At 42.3% G+C, this 23,282-nt stretch overlaps 1 protein-coding gene across 2 annotated transcripts in view; it reads left to right on the top strand.

Moving 5' to 3' along the window:
• The window catches only part of KCNAB1 (potassium voltage-gated channel subfamily A regulatory beta subunit 1), a 217,851-nt gene that overhangs the window by 134,375 nt on the left and 60,194 nt on the right, over positions 1-23,282 (top strand). For both annotated transcript variants that reach the window (XM_048505135.1, XM_048505136.1), the window contains exon 3: positions 13,820-13,857. In XM_048505135.1, the coding sequence (XP_048361092.1) occupies positions 13,820-13,857 (38 nt within the window). The remainder of the gene's footprint in view (positions 1-13,819; positions 13,858-23,282) is intronic.

The following is a 23,282-nucleotide window of genomic DNA, read 5'->3' on the forward strand; positions in this document are numbered from 1 at the left end:
ACAGAGTAATGGGTTCAAGGTGCCGGAAAAGAGATTCCACCTAAACATTAGGAAGAACTTTCTGACTGTCAGGACTGTTCCAACAGTGGAATTCACTGCCTCAGACAGTGGTGAAGTCTCCTTCTTTGGAAGTTTTTAAATAGAGGCTGGATGAACATATGTTGGGAGTGCTTTGATTGTGTGTTCCTGCATGGTAGGGGATTGGACTTGATGGCCCTTGTGGTCTCTTCCAATCACTCTGTGATTCTATGGCCACTTCCACACACGCAAAATAATGCGTTTTCAAACCACTTTCACAACTGTTTGCAAGTGGATTTTGCTATTCCGCACAGCTTCAAAGAGCACTGAAAGCAGTTTGAAAGTGCATTATTCTGCATGTGCGGAATGAGCCTGATTCCATGGTATTTGGGTTTGGTTTGCAATGCATGCTGCTCAAAGAAGGAAATGCTTCATCCATTGATTATTTCTAAGAGGCAAAATGTGTGAACCACTCTTTTGGTCTCCACTCCCACATCTTGAGTCATGGACTTGAGTTGTTTTGGCTGAAGTTACGTAGGCAACTCCAGAATGCCCATGTACCTTTCAATTGTACTGTTGCTGTTTGGCAGCAGACTATATAACTGCATCATCATAGAGTTCAGCAACATTATAGAATCAGTTTTCCGATTAGAAATAAACCATTTAATTATTCTGTAGAATCAGTTTTGTGATCTAACCTCATGATATACTAAAAAAAAAAAACCCAAACCAGAATCCATGTGAAGCCATTAAACCCCTACACAGCCTGGACCCCATATATCTGAGGGACTTCCTCCTCCCATGTATCCCCCCATGGTTGCTCCATTCTTCATCAAGTGGTTTATTGAGGTGCCCGTGTTAGATTTATTTTCATGTATATAAATCTGATAATTCAGCAGTGTGCTCAAAAGCTATTGTGCACAACAGAGCCCATCTAGTCTCTGAGTGACCTCAGGAACAAAATTACTTGGGGTCTTTAATCTATTCATGTTAATATACTTGATTTATTATAGGAACTCCATTTCTGGATAGGATAGAGTAAATAAAGTTTCCCACTCTAGTCTAACTAACTAGGATGGAGGGAGATACAGGAACTGTGTCCTCCCCTCATGACTGAAAGATGAGGAAATGTGTGTGCATGCAAATTGAGGTGCAAAAAAGGAGGAAGAAAGTTTCCTGGGAAAAGCAATCTGTACATCAAAGGGGTAGCATTAGAGCATTAGGGGAAAAAAGGCCCAGTGCCTTGACCCCTCTCTCTCTGACTCTCTAAGTCCCCCTCTGAAGTCTGAGATTAAGCTGGGACCCTGTGATGTTTATCTCTTTACTACCAGGTCTAGAGCATTTTCAGTGACTGTGGCAACATTATTCAGGATCCACTTTTTGGCTCTCTTACATTGATGCCATTTTTAGAGGATTGAAAAAATACTGATAAGATATTTGGGGTGTGTGTGTGCGGTTTGACTTTGCCAAATGCACACTACTAGAAACCCTGCGATGACACATGATGTTACGATAGTACTTCCAGTTTGTATCCAGAAATAACATCATAATGCTCTAGGAATTTACACACTTCTATTATTTTTTTTAAAAAGGATAGAAACTGGAAGTGGTGTCACAGCTTCACATATTATTGTGTAATGTTTGGCTCCTTCCGCACCTGCAGAATAATGCACTTTCAATCCACTTTCGATGCACTTTGCAGCTGGAGTTCACTGTCCAGAATAGCCAAATCCACTTGCAAACAATTGTGAAAGTGGATTGAAAGTGCATTATTCCGCATGTGTGGAAGGGGCCGTTAATCCCTGTCCTCAAAAAATGTATTATGCTGGGTGCCAGAGTTCAGCTGGTAGCCCTGCCTCCAGCCCAATTAAGAGTTGTGGACAACTGGAAAGCTTGAACACAACTGTGTCACATTCTGGTTGCTCCTTAATATAAAGGGATGATATAGCTTTTGTTTGGGGATTATGTTTTGCAGGATGTTCCAGTTCCTGACCAACTTGTGTCTATGGTTCATTCCTTGCAGGTCTGCAAAAATATATTTTCTGACAACACCAATGCTAAGATTCAATGTACACCGTTGTAAGATAAGGCAAGCCCATTGCAAAGGGAGTCCCAGAAGGGTTATAGAAAGGAGGGAGGGAGAGAGAGCAAGCGTAGGACCCAGGAAATCCTGAAATAAGAAAGATTTGTTGTTTTACTCTGCTGAACCATTCAGAAAATGACTCTGCCATGCTATGCAGGATGGCTTAAGAACATAAGAACCCCGCTAGAACATACCAGGATCCGTTCCGGACAGCCTAAGTAAAAAATTCTGAGGACACTAAAAAAGGCTTCCTAGGGAGGCACACTACACACCTTTCTTCCCAAGACATCCTCAGGAGGTCTTATTTTAGCTCAAGGCATCATTTCTGGAGAATGCTTTAAAGGTCTGTTCCATACAACCTAAATAAGACATCCTGGGGCATCTTGGGAGGCACTGTGAACAGCTTTCTTTCCAAGACGTCCTCAGGATGCATTATTTTAGCTGAAGGCACCTTTTTTGGAGAACATTTTAAAGTGTATCTTTTTTCCTTAAGCCACCTGAAAGATGTCTCCTGCTGGCTGTGCAGAATACAGAACCCAGGGGGCATCTTATTTTTCCCGCCTGACCATTTTGCTCTCTGGTCAGTTTCACCCTCAGCTTGCTCCTGAGATTTTGTGTGTTGCTGAAGGAATTCTCCCAGCCACCATTAGCTGAAGGTTGTCTCAGCACGTTTGTTCTGCAGGCTCTGATTTTGGGTGCCTTTTTTTAAAGACATTCCCTGGGCATCTTATTTTGAGTGACTAAAGTAAAAAAAGGCAGAAGTCTTTTTGAGCTCTGTGGAACAAACCCAGGAGTGTATCTAGTCCACCACCCTGTAGCCAACCAGTATCTGGAGTGTCAAAACAGGATATAGCGGTTGAAGCATTCCTCTGGTGTTGCCTCCTGACACTGGGATTCAGAGGTTTACTGCCTCTGAACATGGAGGTTTCCTTGTTACCATGGCTAGGAGTCACTGATAGACCTTAACCTCTAAGAATCTTTCAAAGCTGTCTATGCCTGTGGTCATCACCTTATCCTGTGACAGTGAATTCCACACTTTAATCATTCATGGAGTAAAGAAATACTTGTTTTTGTCCATCCCGAATCTACTCTCGTCAGCATCATTGGAATCCCCTGGGGTTCTGATGTAGAACATTCTGGTGTGGGAAAATTGAGGCCAAGGGTATTGGGAAAGCAACACCTTGTGTGTGTTTTTCCCTTGCACAACGAGCAGAGCGGCACAGAGGCTAGAACACAGTGGAGCTTACCTGGGCACGCATGTGTGTGTGAGCTTGGGAGAGAGAGCTTTGAACACAAAAGAAAGTTGGAGTCATTTGTAGTTTCTAATCTATTAAAAAGAGTATTTATTAGTGAACTCCATTCTGGATAGAAAGGTGGAGAGATAGGTTCACTAACTATCCTATTCTAGCTGGATGGAGACGGATGCTTGGGGCACCCATCCTCTCTCTAGGCATGGTAAAAGTAAGATGGAGAAGGTCGAGAGAGAAGGCGGAAGGAAGGAAGGAAGTCCCTGAGAGTATCAGTCTACTTCAAAGGATAGAACCAGCATGATAGAGTAAAGGTGACAATTCCTAGGTCCTTATCTAACCACTGGCTATCTAGTAAAACCCCCTCTGTAGGTCGAGGCAGGAAACAGCGTAACGTCCCTTTCTTCCAACAAAGAGCTCATTGTGTAATGAGGCTAATAATAATTTGCACCATAATATATTCTGCTATGCAAGCCTTTCGGCTTAGCACTTTAGGATGCACATAAAATATAAACAAATATAAATGTGCTACCTGGAGGGAGTATCATGTTTCTGTTCGGCAAATCAGCTGGGTGCATCTTCCTGTTTGTTGATATGACACCTACTACAGAGGAAATAATCGATCTGCTTGCTCTTTGTGTTCTTAGATTTTCACATTCAAGTTTTGTAGGCAACTGTATTGTTTGCTTCTCCATGTATAGGTTAAAGACCTTTAGAACATACCGTAGTTCAGAATGATCTTTTTCATGTTGCTTGTGAATCCCTGCAAGGCTTCCCTTGATTACTTTGGTAAAATGTTTTTTCATATATAACGGAAGCATTTGAAAAGACAAATTTCTTAAAATAAAACGACTGCAAGAGCTTTCCGGAGAAAACAAAAGAATCCTTGAAAATGATACTTGGGATTAGGAATATGAAAGAAGATTTTGATTTGTGTTGTGACTTTTCAAAGAACAATGCTGTTTAGAGAGGCTATTCTAGGAGGATCACACTATGTTTTCCTGGTGCCATCAGAGAAGAACCCCTTGAGGAGGAGTAAGAAATGGTGCTGTGTACATTTGTGGCAGCAATGGTTACATCATTGTGCACTCCCTACCCTTTTTAAATTAGCTTTATTTAGAAGAAGAATTTGGATTTATACCTCACCATTCTGTCCTGCAAAGAGTCTTAAAATGGCTTACAAACTCCTTCCCGTCTTTTCCTCACAACAAACACCTTGTGAGGTAGATGGGGCTGAGAGAGTTCCAAAAAGAACTGTGACTAGCCCAAGGTCACTCAGCAGGCTCCATGTATAGAAGTGGAGAAACAAACTGTCAGGTTTTGGAACTGAAGTCAGTAAGCGGACTCTGGTGGTTGGCTCAGAAGTGTTTATAGATAATAGCAAGTGCCTGGCTTTCAGAAAGCCAGTTCTGCCAGATTCCAAAAGTACAGTTGCCTTTATTCCCCCAGAGTTCCCACCATAAATCCCCCCTCCCTGTTTCCCATGGAATGTGAGAATAGCACAATGGAAACAGAGATGTTTGGGAGTTGAGCACCTCAAAGCCAGCGCAGTGATAGTTCTCAGCTGCCACCCCTTCCGCTGGGAAGGCACCAGGGTTGTTCCTTGTTAGCTACAGTTACAACCATCACAGGAAAATGAAAGGAAAAGAACAGATCCATTAATATATTAGAAGGTGAAGACAGCTGCCCCTTTCCCTACGTCTGGACCCACTCACCTCTTCCGCCCCATTGATGGCAGGAGAGCGCACATCCTGACACTTTACCAGAAAGAGTTCACCGCTCTAAACCACTACACCATGCTGTCTGTCATATTTGATTGCCTTTGATGTTTTGGTTTTGGTTCTTCCTTACGTTACTGCCTCCTTGGTTGGTCCTCCTGGGTAATGTGAATGAAATTAAATAACTGGTTCATTGACAGAGTTTTTAATTGTATTATGCCTTTCGATTGATTTTTATTTGATGTTTTGAGTTGATTAATTTTTATGCTGTTAGCCACCCCTGAGCCCAACTCTGGTCAGGAAAGGGCAGAATACAAATTTAAACAAGCAAGCAAACAAACAAGCAAACAAATAGCATGGGACCTTGTCTGAGCTTTGAGCATATCAGCAGTTCCATCTAAGTTCCATTCAAGTGACTCTTTCTAATAACGGAGTGTCATGTGCAAGCACTAGATAGAACCTGACTCAGACAATTTGCCAGGTAATAATCATGTGAGGAGTTGCATTGAAGTAGGCTACAAAAGAAAAAGAAGAAACAGTAACAAGTGGACTTCATTGGAGATCTGGAGCTGCTGGCGACAGTTTTTGATATAAGAAGCCCTCAGAAACTAAGGGGTGTGAGGAATTCTATTTATATTGTCATTTGTTTTCTTATATTTGTGCTACCAGAGTACCTGCCTTATTGAGCTTCCTTTGAACCCCCCCCCCCCACCATCCTTTAGAAGGAACCTTTGCCTTAGGCAAGAAAATTGCCTTTGGCACAATAGTTCTAAATCCAAACAAGGTTGTGCTATAGTTCAATGTTTTTGAATACTGCTGCACAGCTCTTTCCCACACAAAACATTTTTGTTATTTCACTTGCAAGCAAAGATAACTTTTGTTCAAGAGGGCGTGTATACCGTTCTCAAATTAGGGCACGGTTGCCTGGCACAGCCTAGCAATCAATGGGAGACCCGGGGGATGTCAACATGAGGATGCCATTGGTGAAAGCCCAGCAATAATGTCATGCCTCTCTAGGAATTTCTGGAAATTCTATGACTGTACTGATTGACATCACTTCTGAGTTTCCCTTGGAAATGACATCATGCTATTGATAGCCGTTTTTAAAATTATTTTCTTCTGCTGCTACTCCAAGCTGTGACAGGAAATAGGAGCAGGGCAGGGAAATCCCCACCCTGTATGAGGGCTTGCCTTGGCAGCTCTACATCAGGGGACTGGACAGCTGGACCATACTTTGAATAACATTTATTTGCTGTGTCCACTGCTTTTTTCATATTATGCAACTCTTTATTATACTGTCAACAGATTTCGTTCAATAAAACAAAGCAGACAGATCAGATAGCATTTGCACATATTTGATTCCTGAAATCCCTTCTAGTCTCAATAGCTGCTAAAAAAAATTGCAAAACATATGTTCCTCTGCCTGTGAGGCACAGTACCAAAAGTACAATAGCCAGCAAAGAGGAGCTGTTTATATAGCCTTAAATCATAGTCAGACTTCTCCCAAGTAATTAATAGTTTCCAAACAACATTTAGAAATACAGACCCATCAGCAAACTCCTCTTAAATTAGAAGCTCTTTCTGCTGATCAGTACATTTCCTCATCAGTTACATATCTTCTGAGAGTTTTCACCTGTTTCCCCCTCCCTATGACCTACTTGGACTCTAGCAGTGCCATCCTAAGCAGAGTTATACCCTTCCAAATCCATTGAAGTAAAAGGGCTTAGCATACTGCAACTTTGTTTAGAAGGCCTGAGCAAGTCTGCAGGCTTAAGAATCCTTTTCCGAGAGCTAGGTTTCCATGGCAGGGGTGAGCTTTCAACCAGGGGCTTCCTGGTTTACACCTCAGTTTCTCAATGGTTGCTCAGCTTTCTGTTCAAAGACATTAGGCTATATAAACAAAAATGTGTACTACAGTCAAATGATCAGGAATTAATTGGCGTGACTGAAAGGTGAAAATGAATTTGGATGTGTCAGGAGCAAACTTATGAAGTCAATATATTACTACAGTACTTAATTTCCAGCTACAGATGTAACTACTGATCAGCTCTGCTGTGTAGCTGAATATTAGTGTAAAGAGGGTGTTTTGCATTAGTGCTATGAATTTGCCTGAACTTCTATTGGCCATTACTAGCATAAGCAGACAACAGTGGCAGAGACTGTACCCACTGGAAACATGCAGCTGAAATACTTTCTATGCGAATATTAATCTCTGTAGTCTTTGTATTTTAGCATTTGACTTTCTTCTTCTCCTGTCCGCAGTGAGGGTGTGCATACATGTGTTTTCTTATCTTAACTTCAGAAAAAAAAAGAATCTGGAATCAACATAGTTATTTCTCTCCCCCTCCTTGGCATTGGCATCAGAACATTAAATTATGCTGGGTTGAGTTCAATAGTCTATCTAATCATTTGTTACCTCTGTGCTGAACTTCCGGAACACTGGGTGGAACTGAGCCACCTGGGAAAGTTCCCCCTGCTGAGCATACCCTTATCTGCGCAACTCCAGTACAATGACTGTGTGGCCGCACACCAGCATGGCTCACAGGGAACATTGGCTATGTTAAAGATTTAGACTTAAATTAGGAGGGCAATGTCAAGGTTTCTGTGCATCCCTGAATATTTTTTTATCTTATCCTGATTTTTTAAATCTTTCATTTAGTCTCTATTTTTGTGTTATAAAGAAACACAGGACAAGTCATCCTGGCTCCCAAGAAATTTGTAACGTTATGCAGAAAAGTGATAAGAGGGAAGGAAAATATTACATTTTTCCTAATGAAAAACTGATATACAGAGAGATTGGTTTTTTTGGCCAACATCAAACAGGACATAAGTAACAGACAGGAAATCAGTCCAGACAGGAAGTACATTACAGACAGGAGGTGCATTTCTAGAGTCCTGACCCAGTGCTCCACTGGTACCTGCTATTACCTATAAGCAGAGGCGTACCTCCCATTGGGCAAAGTGGGCAGCTGCCCTGGGCGCCACCTTGTGGTGGGCGACAAAATTGCAGGTTTGTGAGGGATTTTGTATTTTCAGTGTTTTTCCGTTTTTGGCCTGCAGGGGGCGCAGATTTTAGGCTAGCAGCACCAAAATTTCAGGGATTTTTTGGGAGACTCTCCTGATGATGTCACCCAGGTTTGGTGAGGTTTGGTTTAGGGAGTCCAAAGGTATGGACTCCCAAAGGGAGTGCCCCCATCCCCCATTGTTTCCAATGGGAGCTAATAGGAGATGGGGGCTACACCTTTGAGGGTCCATAACTTTGGACCCCCTGAACCAAACTTCACCAAATCTGGGTGGTATCATCAGTAGGGTCTCACGAAGACACTCCGAAATTTTGGTGCTGCTATCTTAATAATTGCACCCCTGACAACAGGCACCCCCTAAATTTCCCCAGATTCTCTTTTTAAATTCACTCCCTTCCCACCAATGCTTGTTTTCTTTCTTTCTTTTATTCTCTCAGTGCCTAATAAAGGTGGTGGTGGTTGTTGTTGTTGTTGTTGTTGTTGTTGTTGTTGTTGTTGTTAAATCTACCCCCTTCGGCATGGATTTCAAGGGAGAATCTGAGGTCCCCAGTTTAAACACCATTTAAAATGATGCTGTTTGGGGGTGGATTCCAGCATCACTTGTTTAAACCAGGGAGCCCAGATTCTCCTTTTAAATCCACCTTAAAGGGAGAGTCTGGGCCCTCCCAGTTTAAATAACATTGAAAGTGATGCTGTTTCCCCCAATTGGGGGGACTGGATACAACACCATAAAATGTTTTCATAGCAGTAATAAAACATTTTGAAAGCATTTTGAAAATGTTTTCCAAATATTATTTCGGCTGTGTGGCATGGCCCATTGCTATGTTCAGATTTGTGAGTTGGGGGATGTTCTATAATGTGATGGTGACTTTGAAACGACCTGGTGGAAAAAATTATTGTTTGGTCATGGTGGGGGCCACCCGTGGGGGGGGCATCAAACTCAGGTTTTGCCCAGGGCTCAAGTTTGCCTAGGTACGCCCCTGCCTATAAGTAATAATTTAGCTAAAAAGAATGCTAAATTAAGAGTTATAGCACACTAGAGTTATAGCATCTTGCTTTGATTTTTATTCATATTCAGCAAGAACCTGTCCAGGTAAGCAATGGTCAGAACAAGACTCAAGGCATGGAAAATGGAAAACAGATTAACAGGATGGTGAGCTGTCTGGGCAATCACTAGGCAAGAGCTGGTTCAAAGGATTATTTTATCCCACCAAAGAGCAGGCTTCATCTACAGAGTTAAAGTGAATGGGTTGCCCCCTTCCATCCTTCCTGTGGTCCTGTATGAGACTCTGATGGTGGCAAGACCATATATCCCCTGAAGATCATTGCAATTAGCAAATGAAAATCTGCTAGTGGTCCCTCACCTAAAAGATGTCTGGGGGCTTCAACCAAAGCCAGGGCTTTCTCTTTTGTACAGTGGTTCCTCAGTTGGAGTAGTTAGGGACATTAACACAGTTCCCTTTATTCCAGATTTAGTTAACGGCTTCCTTTCCCCAGCCAGAACATTAACCAATGCTGCACTAATGCAGGTGTCATTATTTCCATGCTGTCACTGGCACCTATTGGATACCACCTATGACATCAATGATGAAGAAACCCCTGAGGTAGGAGGGGGTAAGACATGCCAGCCATGCCAGTATTTGAAAAGGAGAAAGAAAGGTTGCCTATTGGACTGGAGACATTGTATTTCCCCCCCACCCTACCCCTATGCAATGAAATGATCAAATGAATGCAAGATGGAGTTGTCTAATGACACTATCGCTATGATTTAGGGTAACAGTGCTGTAAAATGTCGGAATGATAATAATGCGACTGTACACAACTTCAGAAAGGAAGACTGTGATTTAACAGGAAATTACATAGAATATAGTTGTTGGGAATTGATCGTAAAATGGCAGCATCTTTTATGAACCTTGCGTTCCAACTGTATATTGGTACTTAGCAGCATCCTGATGTTCTCACATGATGAGCCTGTAAATTTCTTTCCTGGGCTATGATTGAGGGTAACAATTTCTGTGCAGTATTATTATTATTAATATTAATTTTTAATTATTATCATCATCATCATCATCATCATCATCATCATCATCATTATTATTATTATTATTATTATTATTATTATTATTATTATTATTATTATTATTATTATTATTTATTCCACTTTTATACCGCCCTCCCCCAAAGGGCTCGGGGCGGTTCACAACATAAAATACATATAAGTGGCTAAACAGAATAAAATGCTAAAATTTATACCAGTTAAAATGCAGCGCTCCAAGTTCATAAATATTTAAAACAGACGGCGTTCAACCTTTGACTCCTCTAACTCTGAGAGGGGAACAGCGGATCTCAGTTGTTAACGGGCACCTATCATTGGGATGTGGAACTCTACAGGATAGCCGGGCCTTGTCAGGTCTCAGAAGCTAACAGGATCAGCACTTGAATGGAAGACCTCAAGGAAGCCTAGGCAGAGGAAGGAAATGGCAAACCACCTCTGCTTAATCACTTGCCTTGAAAACCCTATGGGGCCCCAGTCACCAGAAATCAGCGGGCAACTTGACAACACACACACAGCAGATTGTCTCCTAGGGATTTACTTTATGAGCTGGATCCAGTGCAGAATTCCTGCTGGTGCACAGTGCAGAATTCCTGAGCTCTGCACGGAAAAAGACCATGGTAGCTGCTTGCACCAGATCAAATTTATTATCCCCACTTGCGTTTTCTCTTATACAAGATCTTATGCAACCAATTTCTGTGTACTATACTATAATGGGAGAAATGTTCTAGGTATTGTGCAAGATCTTGCATAAGTGGAACTGTGCTAAATCCATTTATTGTGCCTCTTGCATGTCGCTGGATCCAAGCCTATGTCCTTATGAAAGTTTCCAGGCAATGGACAGCATAATTCTCCAACATAAATGTGATCATTTGGATAATTGATGGGTGTACAGTCAGGCTAAGTGTGGTTTGGTTGAAAACTGACTATGGGTTAGAGATTCTACAGCATGCACCTCTACTTCAAATGCTTAACTGTCATCTGATCCTTCATAATTTACAGGAGAACTGATAAACAAAGGAATATGTTGTAAAAGTGAGATGATAAATGAAATGTTGGTTTGTAATGCTGTATCTTTATAGCCAGAGAATCACACACACAAACAAATTAGCCCATTAACACACACACACACACACACACACACACACACACACACACACACACACACACACACACACACACACACAAAATTTTCAGTACAGTAATAGGTAAAACAACAACAATTCAGAAGTGATCATTGTGCCAGGGGAATGCTTTCAGGTTCTTGGTGTAGTGGTGTACACGAGCCAGCATGGTGTAATGGTTAAGAGCAGGTGGATTCCAATCTGGAGAACCGGATTTGATTCCCCACTCCTCCATCTGAGTGGCAGAGGCTTATCTGAGAAACCAGATGTGTTTCCACACTCCTTCATTCCTGCTGGGTGATCTTGGGCTAGTCACAGTTCTTCAGGACTCTCTCATCCCCACCTACCTCACAAGGTTTCTGTTGCGGGGAGAGGAAGGGAAGGGAACTTGTAAGCCACCTTTAGTCTCCTTACAGGAAAGAAAGGTAGAATATAAATCCAAACTCCTCCTCCTCCTCCTCCTCCTCCTCCTCCTCCTCCTCCTCTTCTTGGTGCTTTAGAGTTTGGGGTGAATCCAAGAACATAAACCCAGAGCAGTGACATCACTTCTGGTTTTTCACCAGAGTTGACAGAGTGTGCTGGTACAATACCAAGGAGCACCTCCCCACCACCACTACCACAAGCTCATTAAGCACCAGTGGGGAACAGGGGGCCAAGCTGGAAGGCTGCCCTGTTATAGCAGGAGACCTCTCCTGTATGTGATTATTTTGTAACTGACTAAATCAAAGTGATTTACTGTGCAGTCCAAAGGAAGGGGCCGAAACCTCATTGGAAGCAGCATGACCCCTGCACCAGTGCCATCCTCACCAGTGCTGCACAAATGGGCCTGGATGCTGATGGACTTCCCTCAGCAGCAGAGAGCCACACAGCTCCACAGTGCCCAAATCTGGAAGTTGACCCATGAGCTGGTGATCCTCCACTACAGGAAGCAGTGCTGGCATGAAGGAGAGTATTTCGGGGGTGAACTCAGAGGCATTTCAACCCAGGAATGCCCCTTTTTGTTGTATAGACTTACACCACTTTTATGTGGCTTAAGTCATTCCCAACAGTGAGGTTTCTCCAGGAGAAAACAGGATTTTTCTCTTCCCTCAGTGCCCATTCTTCCAGTTGCCTCGGGGTGTGTGTGTGTGTGTGTGTGTGTGCTGCTGCTGCGTTGCCATTCCCAGCTGCCACTCTACCCCCACCCCCTTTGGATTGGGTTGTTACAGTGCTGTCCTTAATGGAATTACAGCCTTCTAAGCCCATAGACTTCGGTGGCCACAGAAGCATGTAATTCTGCTTTGAATTGCACTGTTGGTAACTAGGTAACAGAGCTAAGGATGATTTTGTATAATTCCCATTTTTCACACTTCCTCAATCTGCTCTCCACATCATGATGTGTAAACTCAAATGGTGAGGATAGAAACAAAGATTGTTAAAGCTTTTGCTAATTAATCAACAGACTATGATACAGATAAAGGGCAACATGTTCCCCCCCTACTGACAGTCAGTTTCTAGTATATTGTCAATCTGTTCTTTTAAAGAGGAATATTTATCTTCTTTAACAAATGACTAGAATTTGGCCTGGCCAACTTCAGAACACAATTCATGACTGTGCAAACGTGCCCTGAACGTCAAAATCTTGAAACGATTATTCTTGGGCCATGAAATCGATGGGGCATAATTAAAACAGAATTCTGGCTTGTGTGCGGAAATACTGGGCTGTATCCCAATTATGTTTTCCATTAGGACTGGCACCTTAGAACCATTGTGAGAAAAGGCTAAAGTAGGACTCCCCAACACGGTACACATCGTGCCATTGCGACTCTTGACACCTTTCCTGTACCACCAAGTATTTTCAGAAAGTGGGCATGGCCATATGGGCTTTTGTTCAGCAAGGCTCCTGATTAGCCACTGGTGATTTGATTGGCTGTACAACATGGTATATGTCTGAAGCCAGCTCCATTAGTGTACAGGTGTTGGGAGGGCAGTGGAAGCCGACTAAATTTGACTCCACCCCCTAGAACATCCACAGCATGCTCCTATCTAGTCACATTTGGGTATCTTTCTGTGGTGGCGGGGCTGGAAAATGGTGGCAATTTCCAGGGTCAGGTGCTGTTAGTGATCTGGATTGTGGTCTAGCTTACATTTTGTATGGAGGAAATATCTTTTCTCTTTTCATTTTCGTAAGCTGCCGGATAAGATCAAGCTTCCAAATCTTTTCGTGCACCAAGTGATTTTCATGCTGATTTATCCATGGCTAATTGCTAACAAGAGCAGTGTATCCACTGACAGTAATCTCTTCCCATTGAGATATGTCATCATTGTCTCGTTAGGAGGGAGAAATCTCTACCCAGTTATGACAAAGCTTTTTAAGCAATGAAAGCATGGTCACTGTAGCTTGTCAGCCAATTAAATTGAAAGCAGTCTGAGCCCTCCATGTATATTCTCATTAGATAAAGGTTGATCGAGAAAATCTTAGGAGGTTCCCTAAGGGAAAACAACCTAATTATATTGTGTTTTGTATATTAAAGAAAACCCTACAGAGTAACAAATCATTGTGCTTCTTTTTAGGGACATGGGTCACATTTGGAGGTCAGATTTCAGATGAGGTAAGCACTGTTATTTCATTTAACTATAAGCAATGTTATTTCATTTAACTCTAATTTGCAAGCAGGATATGGTGCCTTTGCGTTTTAATTAGAAGTCAAGTCACAGGTGACAAAATGAACCAAGTCTATTCCTGTCACAGGAAATGGCAAGGAATTATCATTCACCGAAGAAAAGATTCTGCACTTCTGGTACATTTCTGAACATCCTAACAATTTTAAGAACTTGGTGTTTCATATGCAGCATCTCCTGCATTAAAATTTTCCCAGTGGGCAATTAAATTATGGCCACAAGCATAGATGGATGGAAGGGGAGACTGGACAAATTCACGGAGGACAGGTCCACCAACGGCTATGTATGGGAACTTCAAGAGTCCATCTTGAGGCAGCTTACAACTAAAAACCAAACCATAAAAAACAAGTATTTGTGTATTTACTTACAAAATTTATATCCTGCCTTATCCAGCAACATTGCATCTGCACCGTGACCCCCCTCCCCCCAAGCCTTCTTGCCATTTGCCAGATAGTCCTATATGTTAGAGGTCTAGGAAGATTCCCTCAAGGGCAGCCTGCTAGTGATTTTCTCTTTGCCTTTTTGTGTGTTGTTTGGCAAAAAGGACTGAATGGGCTGGAGCAGATTTGCTCGGGGGGGGGGGGGGTTCCCCCACAGAGCCATGTCATCAGAATGGTGGAAGGGATCCATGGATGACTTGTTGATATTTTTCTGCTATGATTTTAGGGTTAAAGCAGTCAGAAGACATTTCTTTTAGAACCAATGACACTATTTGTCTAATGCCTAAGATTGCTGGCAACACGAATTCCAAAGAAACCTTAACTAGGAAGATGCATTGATCATGTAACTAGCTGTGCCACACACACAAGCAAGGCCCCCTTGCCTTGCTTTGTTGTGACCTTCCCTGCTCTGGAGGACCCACAAGGTCAGAGACTGGAGCAGCGAGAGGGATTGCACCGCTTTGTTTTTCTTCCTTTCCATATCCTTTGCTTCCTTTCCATATCCTCTGCTCTCCACATCCTCCCTGGCCTGCTGCCAATCTTTCTTAAATAGGGCATCTTTCCAATTGCCTCCACTGGCTTGCTCCATCCCTCTATCATTTTGCACAACTAAAAGTATCGTGCCTCAGTTGCCTATGCCTACTGGGTTGCTCCTTATCCCAAGGCAGGTCTTCATGATGACTGATTCCACCTGGCTGCCAAACTGAACCTGGAGTCCTGCCCTGCTTGTTCTGGATGCTTCCTGGTGGGGCTGCTTGCAGCTACCAGGTATATATGGCTTGTTTCTGCCAAGGTGAGGTACCCCTGCAAGTCCAGGGTGGGTCCTGTTGCTGGACACTGTATTCACAGCTGCCACCTACAACAGTGCTTGTAGTGGCTAATGACCCCTTAGGATTTTGTGTAACTGTTCCAGTAATAGATTAATCAACTTCTGATTAATGAAACTTGATTGCTGATCATTACTCCCAGCCATGAAAATATATGCACCTGACTGAATATGCTCCATATTTTTCACCGCAGTTTTTATGGACTGAATGTGGACAGAAAAGAGACTCAAAGTGCAATCCTATTCAGGCAGGGCCAAGTCTAAGACAACTGAAATCAGTGGGCTTAGATTTGACTAACTGCATGAAGATGTATGCTAGAAAGAATTGTTAAGATGTCAAGCCAGAAATAGCTTATCAGCTTCCTAAGATGCAGAATTGGAATCCCTTGTGGACTACATACAGGCATTTTTCTACTCAGCCAGAAAACAGCCACATACAATGTATTGTCAAAGGCTTTCACAGCCGAATTCAACTGGTTGTGGTGGGTTTTCCGGGCTGGCGGATCTTGTTCCTAACGGTTTGCCTGCATCTGTGGCTGGCATCTTCAGAGGTGTATCACAGAGGGAAGTCTGTTACACACTGTGTCCAGAGAGAAGGAAATGTTTGGGGTATATATTGTCCATGTCCCAGGGTGGGGAACCAATCAGTAAGTGTTTGGGTAGAACTTGTTATGCAAAGATGTGGTTGATAGTATTGTATTGTGGGTATATATAACGTCCTGAAGATGTTATATTGTATGTGGCATCTACCAATGTTCTCCTAATGATGTCACTTGAGATGGCCTGCCTCACCCTGCTTCTTGGTAGAGCTAGCTAGGCCTGTAGACTAACATCACAACATGTAAGCCACCAATCTAATATAGGGAGTTCATGTCTCGCACATTGGTTTTGTTTTGTTTTGTGGCTCCAGACAGACAGCATCATTAGGTTCATTAATCCTTTAGTGGTAAAAAATTGTGCAGGCCAATTCTAATATAGCAATGGAGACAGAGGGCACTAAATGTGAAATCTGAGGTAGAATAGTCTGTCTCAGATATGCTTTCTTCTTTTAGCTGTTGTCTTATTTAATCTGCTCTGCTGGAAAAGCAATTAAGAATGGTGGAATATTAAATATGGGGTTAATACAATTTGGCCATGATGATTATATTCCAAGGTTCTTCTCACTGGAAAAGGGGGGTATAATTGAAAACTGAAGACTCAAGCAAACTGAATCCCAAAGAATGGCTGAGTCAAAGTGCATGACAGAGAGAAACAATCCCTGTCTGTTTTCAGAGATGATCCTTTCAGTTCATGCTGCGGTCAGTGCTAAACATGCTAAAACCTCAGAGCTGTGATTTCCATACACCATTCTACATGAACATGGGCCTCCTGACAGGACAGCATCTTATGATACATACTGCCTTATTCCATACAAGTCCCTGAAAGCATTTGCAAAATGTTTGCAAAACATGTTCAACCCCTCCCCCCCCCCCACGCGCGCGCCGCAGTTTGTCCACACGTACCCCCTTGAAACAATTCCTGGTGACCATTTTGTGTTTTTTCCATTTTTAAACAATTCTCTGTGGAACTGATGCTTTGATGTTTCAATGCCTTGTGCTGGAATTCCCCATCCCTCTTACAATTGAAGCTTCAAAGATTTAACCCTCCCGAATAAATGATTATTTTCATGATTTCATCAGAAATGATGAAAATAACCAGGCAAGAAAGAACAGAGTGAGCTCAGAGACGCAACAGAAAACGGTGCCAAGGAGGAAGTTCGGGGACAGCAGAGAGGTGTGGAAAATGTATTAAATAAATTGCACAGCCATGAAAATATTTTGAAACATTTCAGGCTAAAGAATCTGTTCTTTGGAGGGGAACCTTCTGGAAATCCCTGGCCTGAAATCTATCTGGCTGGCCTTGATGAGGGCCAGGGCATTTTCAGTCCTGGCCCCTACCTCATGGAATATGCTCCCAACTGAGATCAGGGCCCTGCGAAACTTGAGTAGTTTCCGCAGGGCCTGTAAGACAGAGCTATTCCACCAGGCTTTTCCTGATGGCCAGCCGGGATAACATCTAATTTCTTTTTTGGCCTCCCAGGGGTGGGGGCGGGGGACATACTGGGGTTTAGTAACTCACCATCTGAAACTACGTATTTTAAACAATTTATCATTAACAGTTGTAATATATTTATTATGTTTTGTTGTGTTTGTTTTTATCATGTTGTTGCCGCCCTGAGCCCCTCGGGGAGGGCGGGGTAAAGATCCAATAAATAAAATATAAAACCTTTCCAAGCTGGAAATAAAATGTTTTCAGAATGTAATGGGGGTGGGGGAGAGAACCATGCAGAACTCTATGGAGGAAACATCTTATTTCCTGCCTCAAAATGTTTTATTTTGGTTGTGCATGGGCCACTTGATGCTTGCTCAGGAGGAAGCATATTTATCTGTCCTATAACACTTTAAAACATGTATAGACACCTATGCCTTTGTGTTATGTGGACTACCCAAGCCAAATTCCAGCTAATCTCACAATACTCAAGTGTTCTACAAAACAAACAGTCAAACACTAGATTCTCATAGGCAGAGGATTTCCTCAATGTTTAGATCCCTCCTCTAATTTAATAACATACAAGTTCTGTGGGCTGTTGCCAGGTAATTTTTCTGTGAACCGAAAAGGGAACATATTTCCCTGGACTAGTGTTTTCTGAAAATGAAACTTATGGGAGAATCTTTTGACCACAGTACCCCCTTGTATGTTTTATTGGTCAGACAAGAAATAACCTTAGTCACTAAAAAACAGCTGATTTTTGTGGGGTTGTTCATGGAAATAAGATGATAAGCATTACGCGAATTGTACTTTGGAAACATTCTTTACTACTGTGCAGGTAACAATGTTCTAAAAGAAAAATGTTGTAGAGCGTATTCTACCCCCCCCCCCTTCCTTTCCCAATGTGCAACCAGGGTGGAATTTTTCATCCCAGAAAATTGGACAATGGATTTATTAAGGAAAAAGAGACATCACTGCAGTGCCTGATTTTGAAAGGCACATGCTGTAGGGGGCAGTGGATTTTGCCAGTATCTAAATATGGATAATTTGGATCCACACATCCTACTGCATTGAGGGAATTATATTTTCCACACTGCAGTTCATCCTTCAGAAAGTATCATTTAACAAACTCCAACAGCTCTATTCGAGTCCCACAGCACTTTAGAGAACAACAAGGTATATGACAAAGGGAGTTTTGACTCTCGGAAGCTTATACCCTGAAAATCTTATTGCTCTCTAAGGTGTTACTGGACACAAATCTAGTTGTTCTATCATGACCAACATGGCTGCCCTCTGAGACTGAACTTTAGCAAACTCTTTAATCCTTATGGTCCATGTACCCATATTCTCCAGCTATCCCTGTTGACCAGGGACAATTCTGCTTTCTGGTACCTAAGATGTGCCTTTTTTGTTTTCATTTGTGCCTTTGAGAATGTTCAGTTCATCTTTTTTGATATTGTAAACTCCTCACTTCACATACACGCTACAGGGGTCAGTGCTATCAGTCACAGACCAGGAAAGGGATTTGGGCGTCTTAGTTGATAGTTCCATGGTAATGTCAACTCAATGCATGGCAGCTGTGAAAAAGGCAAACTCTATGCTGGGGATAATTAGGAAAGGAGTTGATAATAAAACTGCAAGGATTGTCATGCCCTTATATAAAGCAGTGGTGCGACCACACTTGGAGTACTGTGTTCAGTTCTGGTCGCCACATCTCAAAAAGGATATTGAGGAGATAGAAAAAGTGCAGAGAAGGGCAACGAGGATGATTGAAGGATTGGAGCACCTTCCTTATGAGGAGAGGCTGCAGCGTTTGGGACTCTTTAGTTTGGAGAGGAGACGTCTGAGGGGGGATATGATTGAAGTCTATAAAATTATGCATGGGGTAGAAAATGTTGACAGAGAGAAATTTTTCTCTCTTTCTCACAATACTAGAACCAGGGGACATTCATTGAAAATGCTGGGGGGAAGAATTAGGACTAATAAAAGGAAACACTTCTTCACGCAACGTGTGATTGGTGTTTGGAATATGCTGCCACAGGAGGTGGTTATGACCACTAACCTGGATAGCTTTAAAAAGGGCTTGGACAGATTTATGGAGGAGAAGTCAATCTATGGCTACCAATCTTGATCCTCCTTGATCTCAGATTGCAAATGCCTTAGCAGACCAGGTGCTCAGGAGCAGCAGCAGCAGAAGGCCATTGCTTTCACATCCTGCATGTGAGCTCCCAAAGGCACCTGGTGAGTCATTGCGAGTAGCAGAATGCTGGACTAGATGGACTCTGGTCTGATCCAGCAGGCTATTTCTTATGTTCTCACTCTTCACAGTTCAACTTCCTACCCAGCCATTATTCAAGTTAAAGTCCTGAGTGGGTAGGCAGATGCATCTTTTCTTTGATATACAGACGGAAATGTGTACACATGAGCATTAAGGTAACGGAAATTGAACAACCAGCAATTAAATATGTCACTGAAGCTCATTTAAACTGCTGGTAGCACTCCTGGTCTATTAGTGGATGCTATACATAAGTGCAAATACCCTCTTGGCTTTCAAAGCAGTGCAAGTTAAATGTCTGCAGAAAAAAATATATAGTGCACAACAGCACACACAGTGTAACTTTCAGTTATGTGGAAAGGGAATCGAGGGACTCAGAGACTCGCGTTGTCTGTGAAATGTTGGCAAGTATGTACACCCACACCAGTCTTCTTTTACAGTGCAATCCCAAACAGAGTTATATCCTTCAAAGCCCAGTGCCTTCAATGGACTAGAGGGTTATAACTTTTTAAGGCAGCCCTGTAAGCATGTTTCCATGACAACTGACCCCTATGTTAGAAGCCTGCATGCCTGCTACTTTGAATCTGCGGGCATGCCTTACAGTTGCTGTTCACTCACAAGTAAAATTGTTTTTATACCTGCAAGGAAGTGCTTTCTCATTTCAGCACTGGAAAAGGCAAAAATAAGATGAACAGCCATGTCAAACAAATAAAACAATTTTCAGCACTTTCTTGTGGACGTCTTCTGTTTCCTTAAAATAACTGTTTTACCATCCTCGAGGAATTGAATTTCACATAATAGCAGTGCTGACTCAGCAGTGTTCCCTGGCACTATAATGTCATAAGGTCGCTTCCAAAATTAATCATAACTGCTTGTGACATCAGCAGTTATGAGGGTAGTGAACAGTCATTGAGTTTTCAAATGTGTAGGGTCATCAGAAATGTTGGGCACCATCTAAATAGCTATGGCTCACTGAGAGTTATTTTTGGTTTGCTGCAGAAGTCAAATTCACCAGCATTCTGATTACTTAGGATTCAATGAACGAAAATGGTCCATTTCTTTTTGCATCAGCTGCTCAAAACCAAACTTTGCTAGGAACATAAACAGAACTTTGGAAGATTTTAGGAGGCACCGAAAGGCAGTTTTATTCATCACATCATTTGTGTGTGCTGCAGGTATTTTATCGTGGGTTTTTGTTTTTACAGTTTACTTGGTTGGGAGGATTTGGGGTTTTTATTGTTGTTGGAGGTTCTAATGGTTTATTGTAAGCTGCCTTAAGCCAGGGAAAGGTGGAATATAGCTGTTTAATACACTCAACCCGTATAAAGATTGACTTTAAAAAACATTCTAAAGCTCAATATATAAACTTCAGTACTTTTTAAAAGGTGACAATAACAATATTGCATTAGTGCAGAACTTTAAACACAATCATTACTCATCTTTCTACCCATTCCCCAAACCTACCCCCACAAAAATTGTGGACAAAGAATTTAGCTAATTCTTCGCTTGAAAAAAATTGGTTTAGAACAGGGGTCTGCAATCTGCAGCATGCTGGCAGGGGCTGTTGGGATTTGTAGTTCATGAACATCTGGAGAGCCGCAGGTTGCAGACCCCTGGTTTAGAAAATTAACAGTGCAATCCTAATCAGAGTTACAGCCCTCTGTGTCCATTGATGTGAATATGCTTAAAAGTGTGTAACTCTATTTAGGATTGCATTGTAATAGTGCAATACTGGGGACATTTTCCTTGGACTAAGCCTTGTTAAATGGACCTGAGTATGACTTTGAGTAGACCTTGTACTATTATAATGCAATCCTATGTATGGTTAATAGTTAGTCCCATTGAATTCAGTGGCAGTTTTTTCTGAGTAAACATTCATCAGATCAGTCCCAGAGTGCATTTGGAAGGTATATCATGCATCTGCTTTGCTGAAGTGAAGCAAATCTCTGCCAAAAGGAGAGAATGCCTAAGAACCCTGTGTTCACAGAAGGAAAGCAGAATATAATGTTAATATATAAATCTGCATATGTCTGTTTTGGGGGCTCTGAGGAAAGGCCTGTAGTCATGCAGGCAACCAAAGCTTTGGTTCTGAGCACTGGGAGTTCTTGTGCTTACCCAACCCATTCCAGTTTCTGTGATTTTACCATGTCTTTCCTACATGTTTTCAAGCTGTCTTTCATAGCCTGAGGGTCTAGAAATTTGTTTTCTATTCTCAGCTAAAAGCAGACGCTCTCCCAGTGCTGCCTTTTGCTTTCTAGTGCTTATACAGTATAAGTATACTTACATAGTATGGATCAATACACAGAATGGGTCTCAAAGTAAACTCTGTTGGAGTCCTAAACATTGCAAGTTCTACTTCAAACCAGGGTGAAACTCAACTGTGGATAGCAGGACTACCACTGGAAATGGCAGCCTTGAGTCTGGCTTCATTTCACTTGATGCTGGTGGCTAGGACTAATAGGTGGTATGCTTTAGGAGGGGATGGAGAAGACTGTAACACAGGGATGCTGTTTTAGGCAGTAGCCCTCTTGCTGCTGTCATGTGCCGCTTCACTCTAAAAGTGGTGCAGTGGTTAAGACCAGTAGACTCTAATCTGGAGCACTGAGTTTGATTCTTCACTCCTTCACATGAGCAGCAGACTCCTCCTCCTCCACCAGTGTGACGTAGTGGTTGAGAGCGGTGGACTCTAATCTCGAGAACCAGGCTTGATTCCCCACTCCTCCACCTGAGTGGTGGATTCTTATCTGGTAAACTGGATTTGTTTCCCTGCTCTTCCACATGAAGAGCATAGGTGGCCTTGAGCTAGCCACAATTCTTCAGAACTCTCTCAGCCCCACCTTCCTTACAAGGTGTCTGTTGTGGGGAGAGGAAGGGAAGAATTTCTTAAGCCACTTTGAGACTTCTTGCAAGAGAGAAGGGCAAACGTAGATGTGATACAGGAGACTTGTTATTAGGATCTTCTGGAGCAGGGATCAGCAACCTTTTGTAATTAAAGGCCCCTTCCGCACATGCAAAATAATGCGTTTTCAAACCACTTTCACAACTGTTTGCAAGTAGATTTTGCTATTCCAGTTGCAGTTTCAAAGAACATTGAAAGCAGTTTGAAAGTGTATTATTCTGCATGTGTGGAATGAGCCTGAATTCCAGACCAATTCTGACAAAACATGTTAAAATTTCAGACCAAGAAATCAACAAGCCACTGGCATAAGAAAGCCCATTTGCACAACTGAACTGTATAGTTTAACATTACAGATGACTGACATGTTGCTTCATAATTACTAAACTGCTGCAGCCTATTCACTAGCTGTTGTAAGTCCTTTCTTGTAAAGCAGCACATTTGAGATCTCCCAATAAGTAATAAATATACGCAATAACAACCAGTTCAATTCTTCTACTGCTCTGCCATAAATCTGCACATTGTTCTCACTGGATTACAGGTAATTGTTCACTTCAATCATTCCCTCTTCCCATAAAGCATCTCCAAGGAGCCCTCCAGTCCCATAAAAATCTTTGCCTGACATTCCCTCCACATATTGGTTATTCTAGCACCCCATATGTTGCTCCAGTATACAATAACTCATTTTCTTTGTAAAAGAACCATATTTTCTTCTGTACTGAGCCACGTCTGGTTCTGGAGCCATAGACTGCCGACTCCCTCTGGTCTGGAGCTTTTAGTAATTGGCAGTCCTGTGCAAGCTCTTATGAAGATGGGAAAAGGAGCATTACAAGAGAGAGTGTTTAATTCCCCCATGAGGCCATCCTCTCCAAGGCAGATTGTCCCTCAGC

The sequence above is a fragment of the Sphaerodactylus townsendi genome, linkage group LG08, assembly GCF_021028975.2.
Source record: "Sphaerodactylus townsendi isolate TG3544 linkage group LG08, MPM_Stown_v2.3, whole genome shotgun sequence".
Taxonomy (NCBI): domain Eukaryota; kingdom Metazoa; phylum Chordata; class Lepidosauria; order Squamata; family Sphaerodactylidae; genus Sphaerodactylus; species Sphaerodactylus townsendi.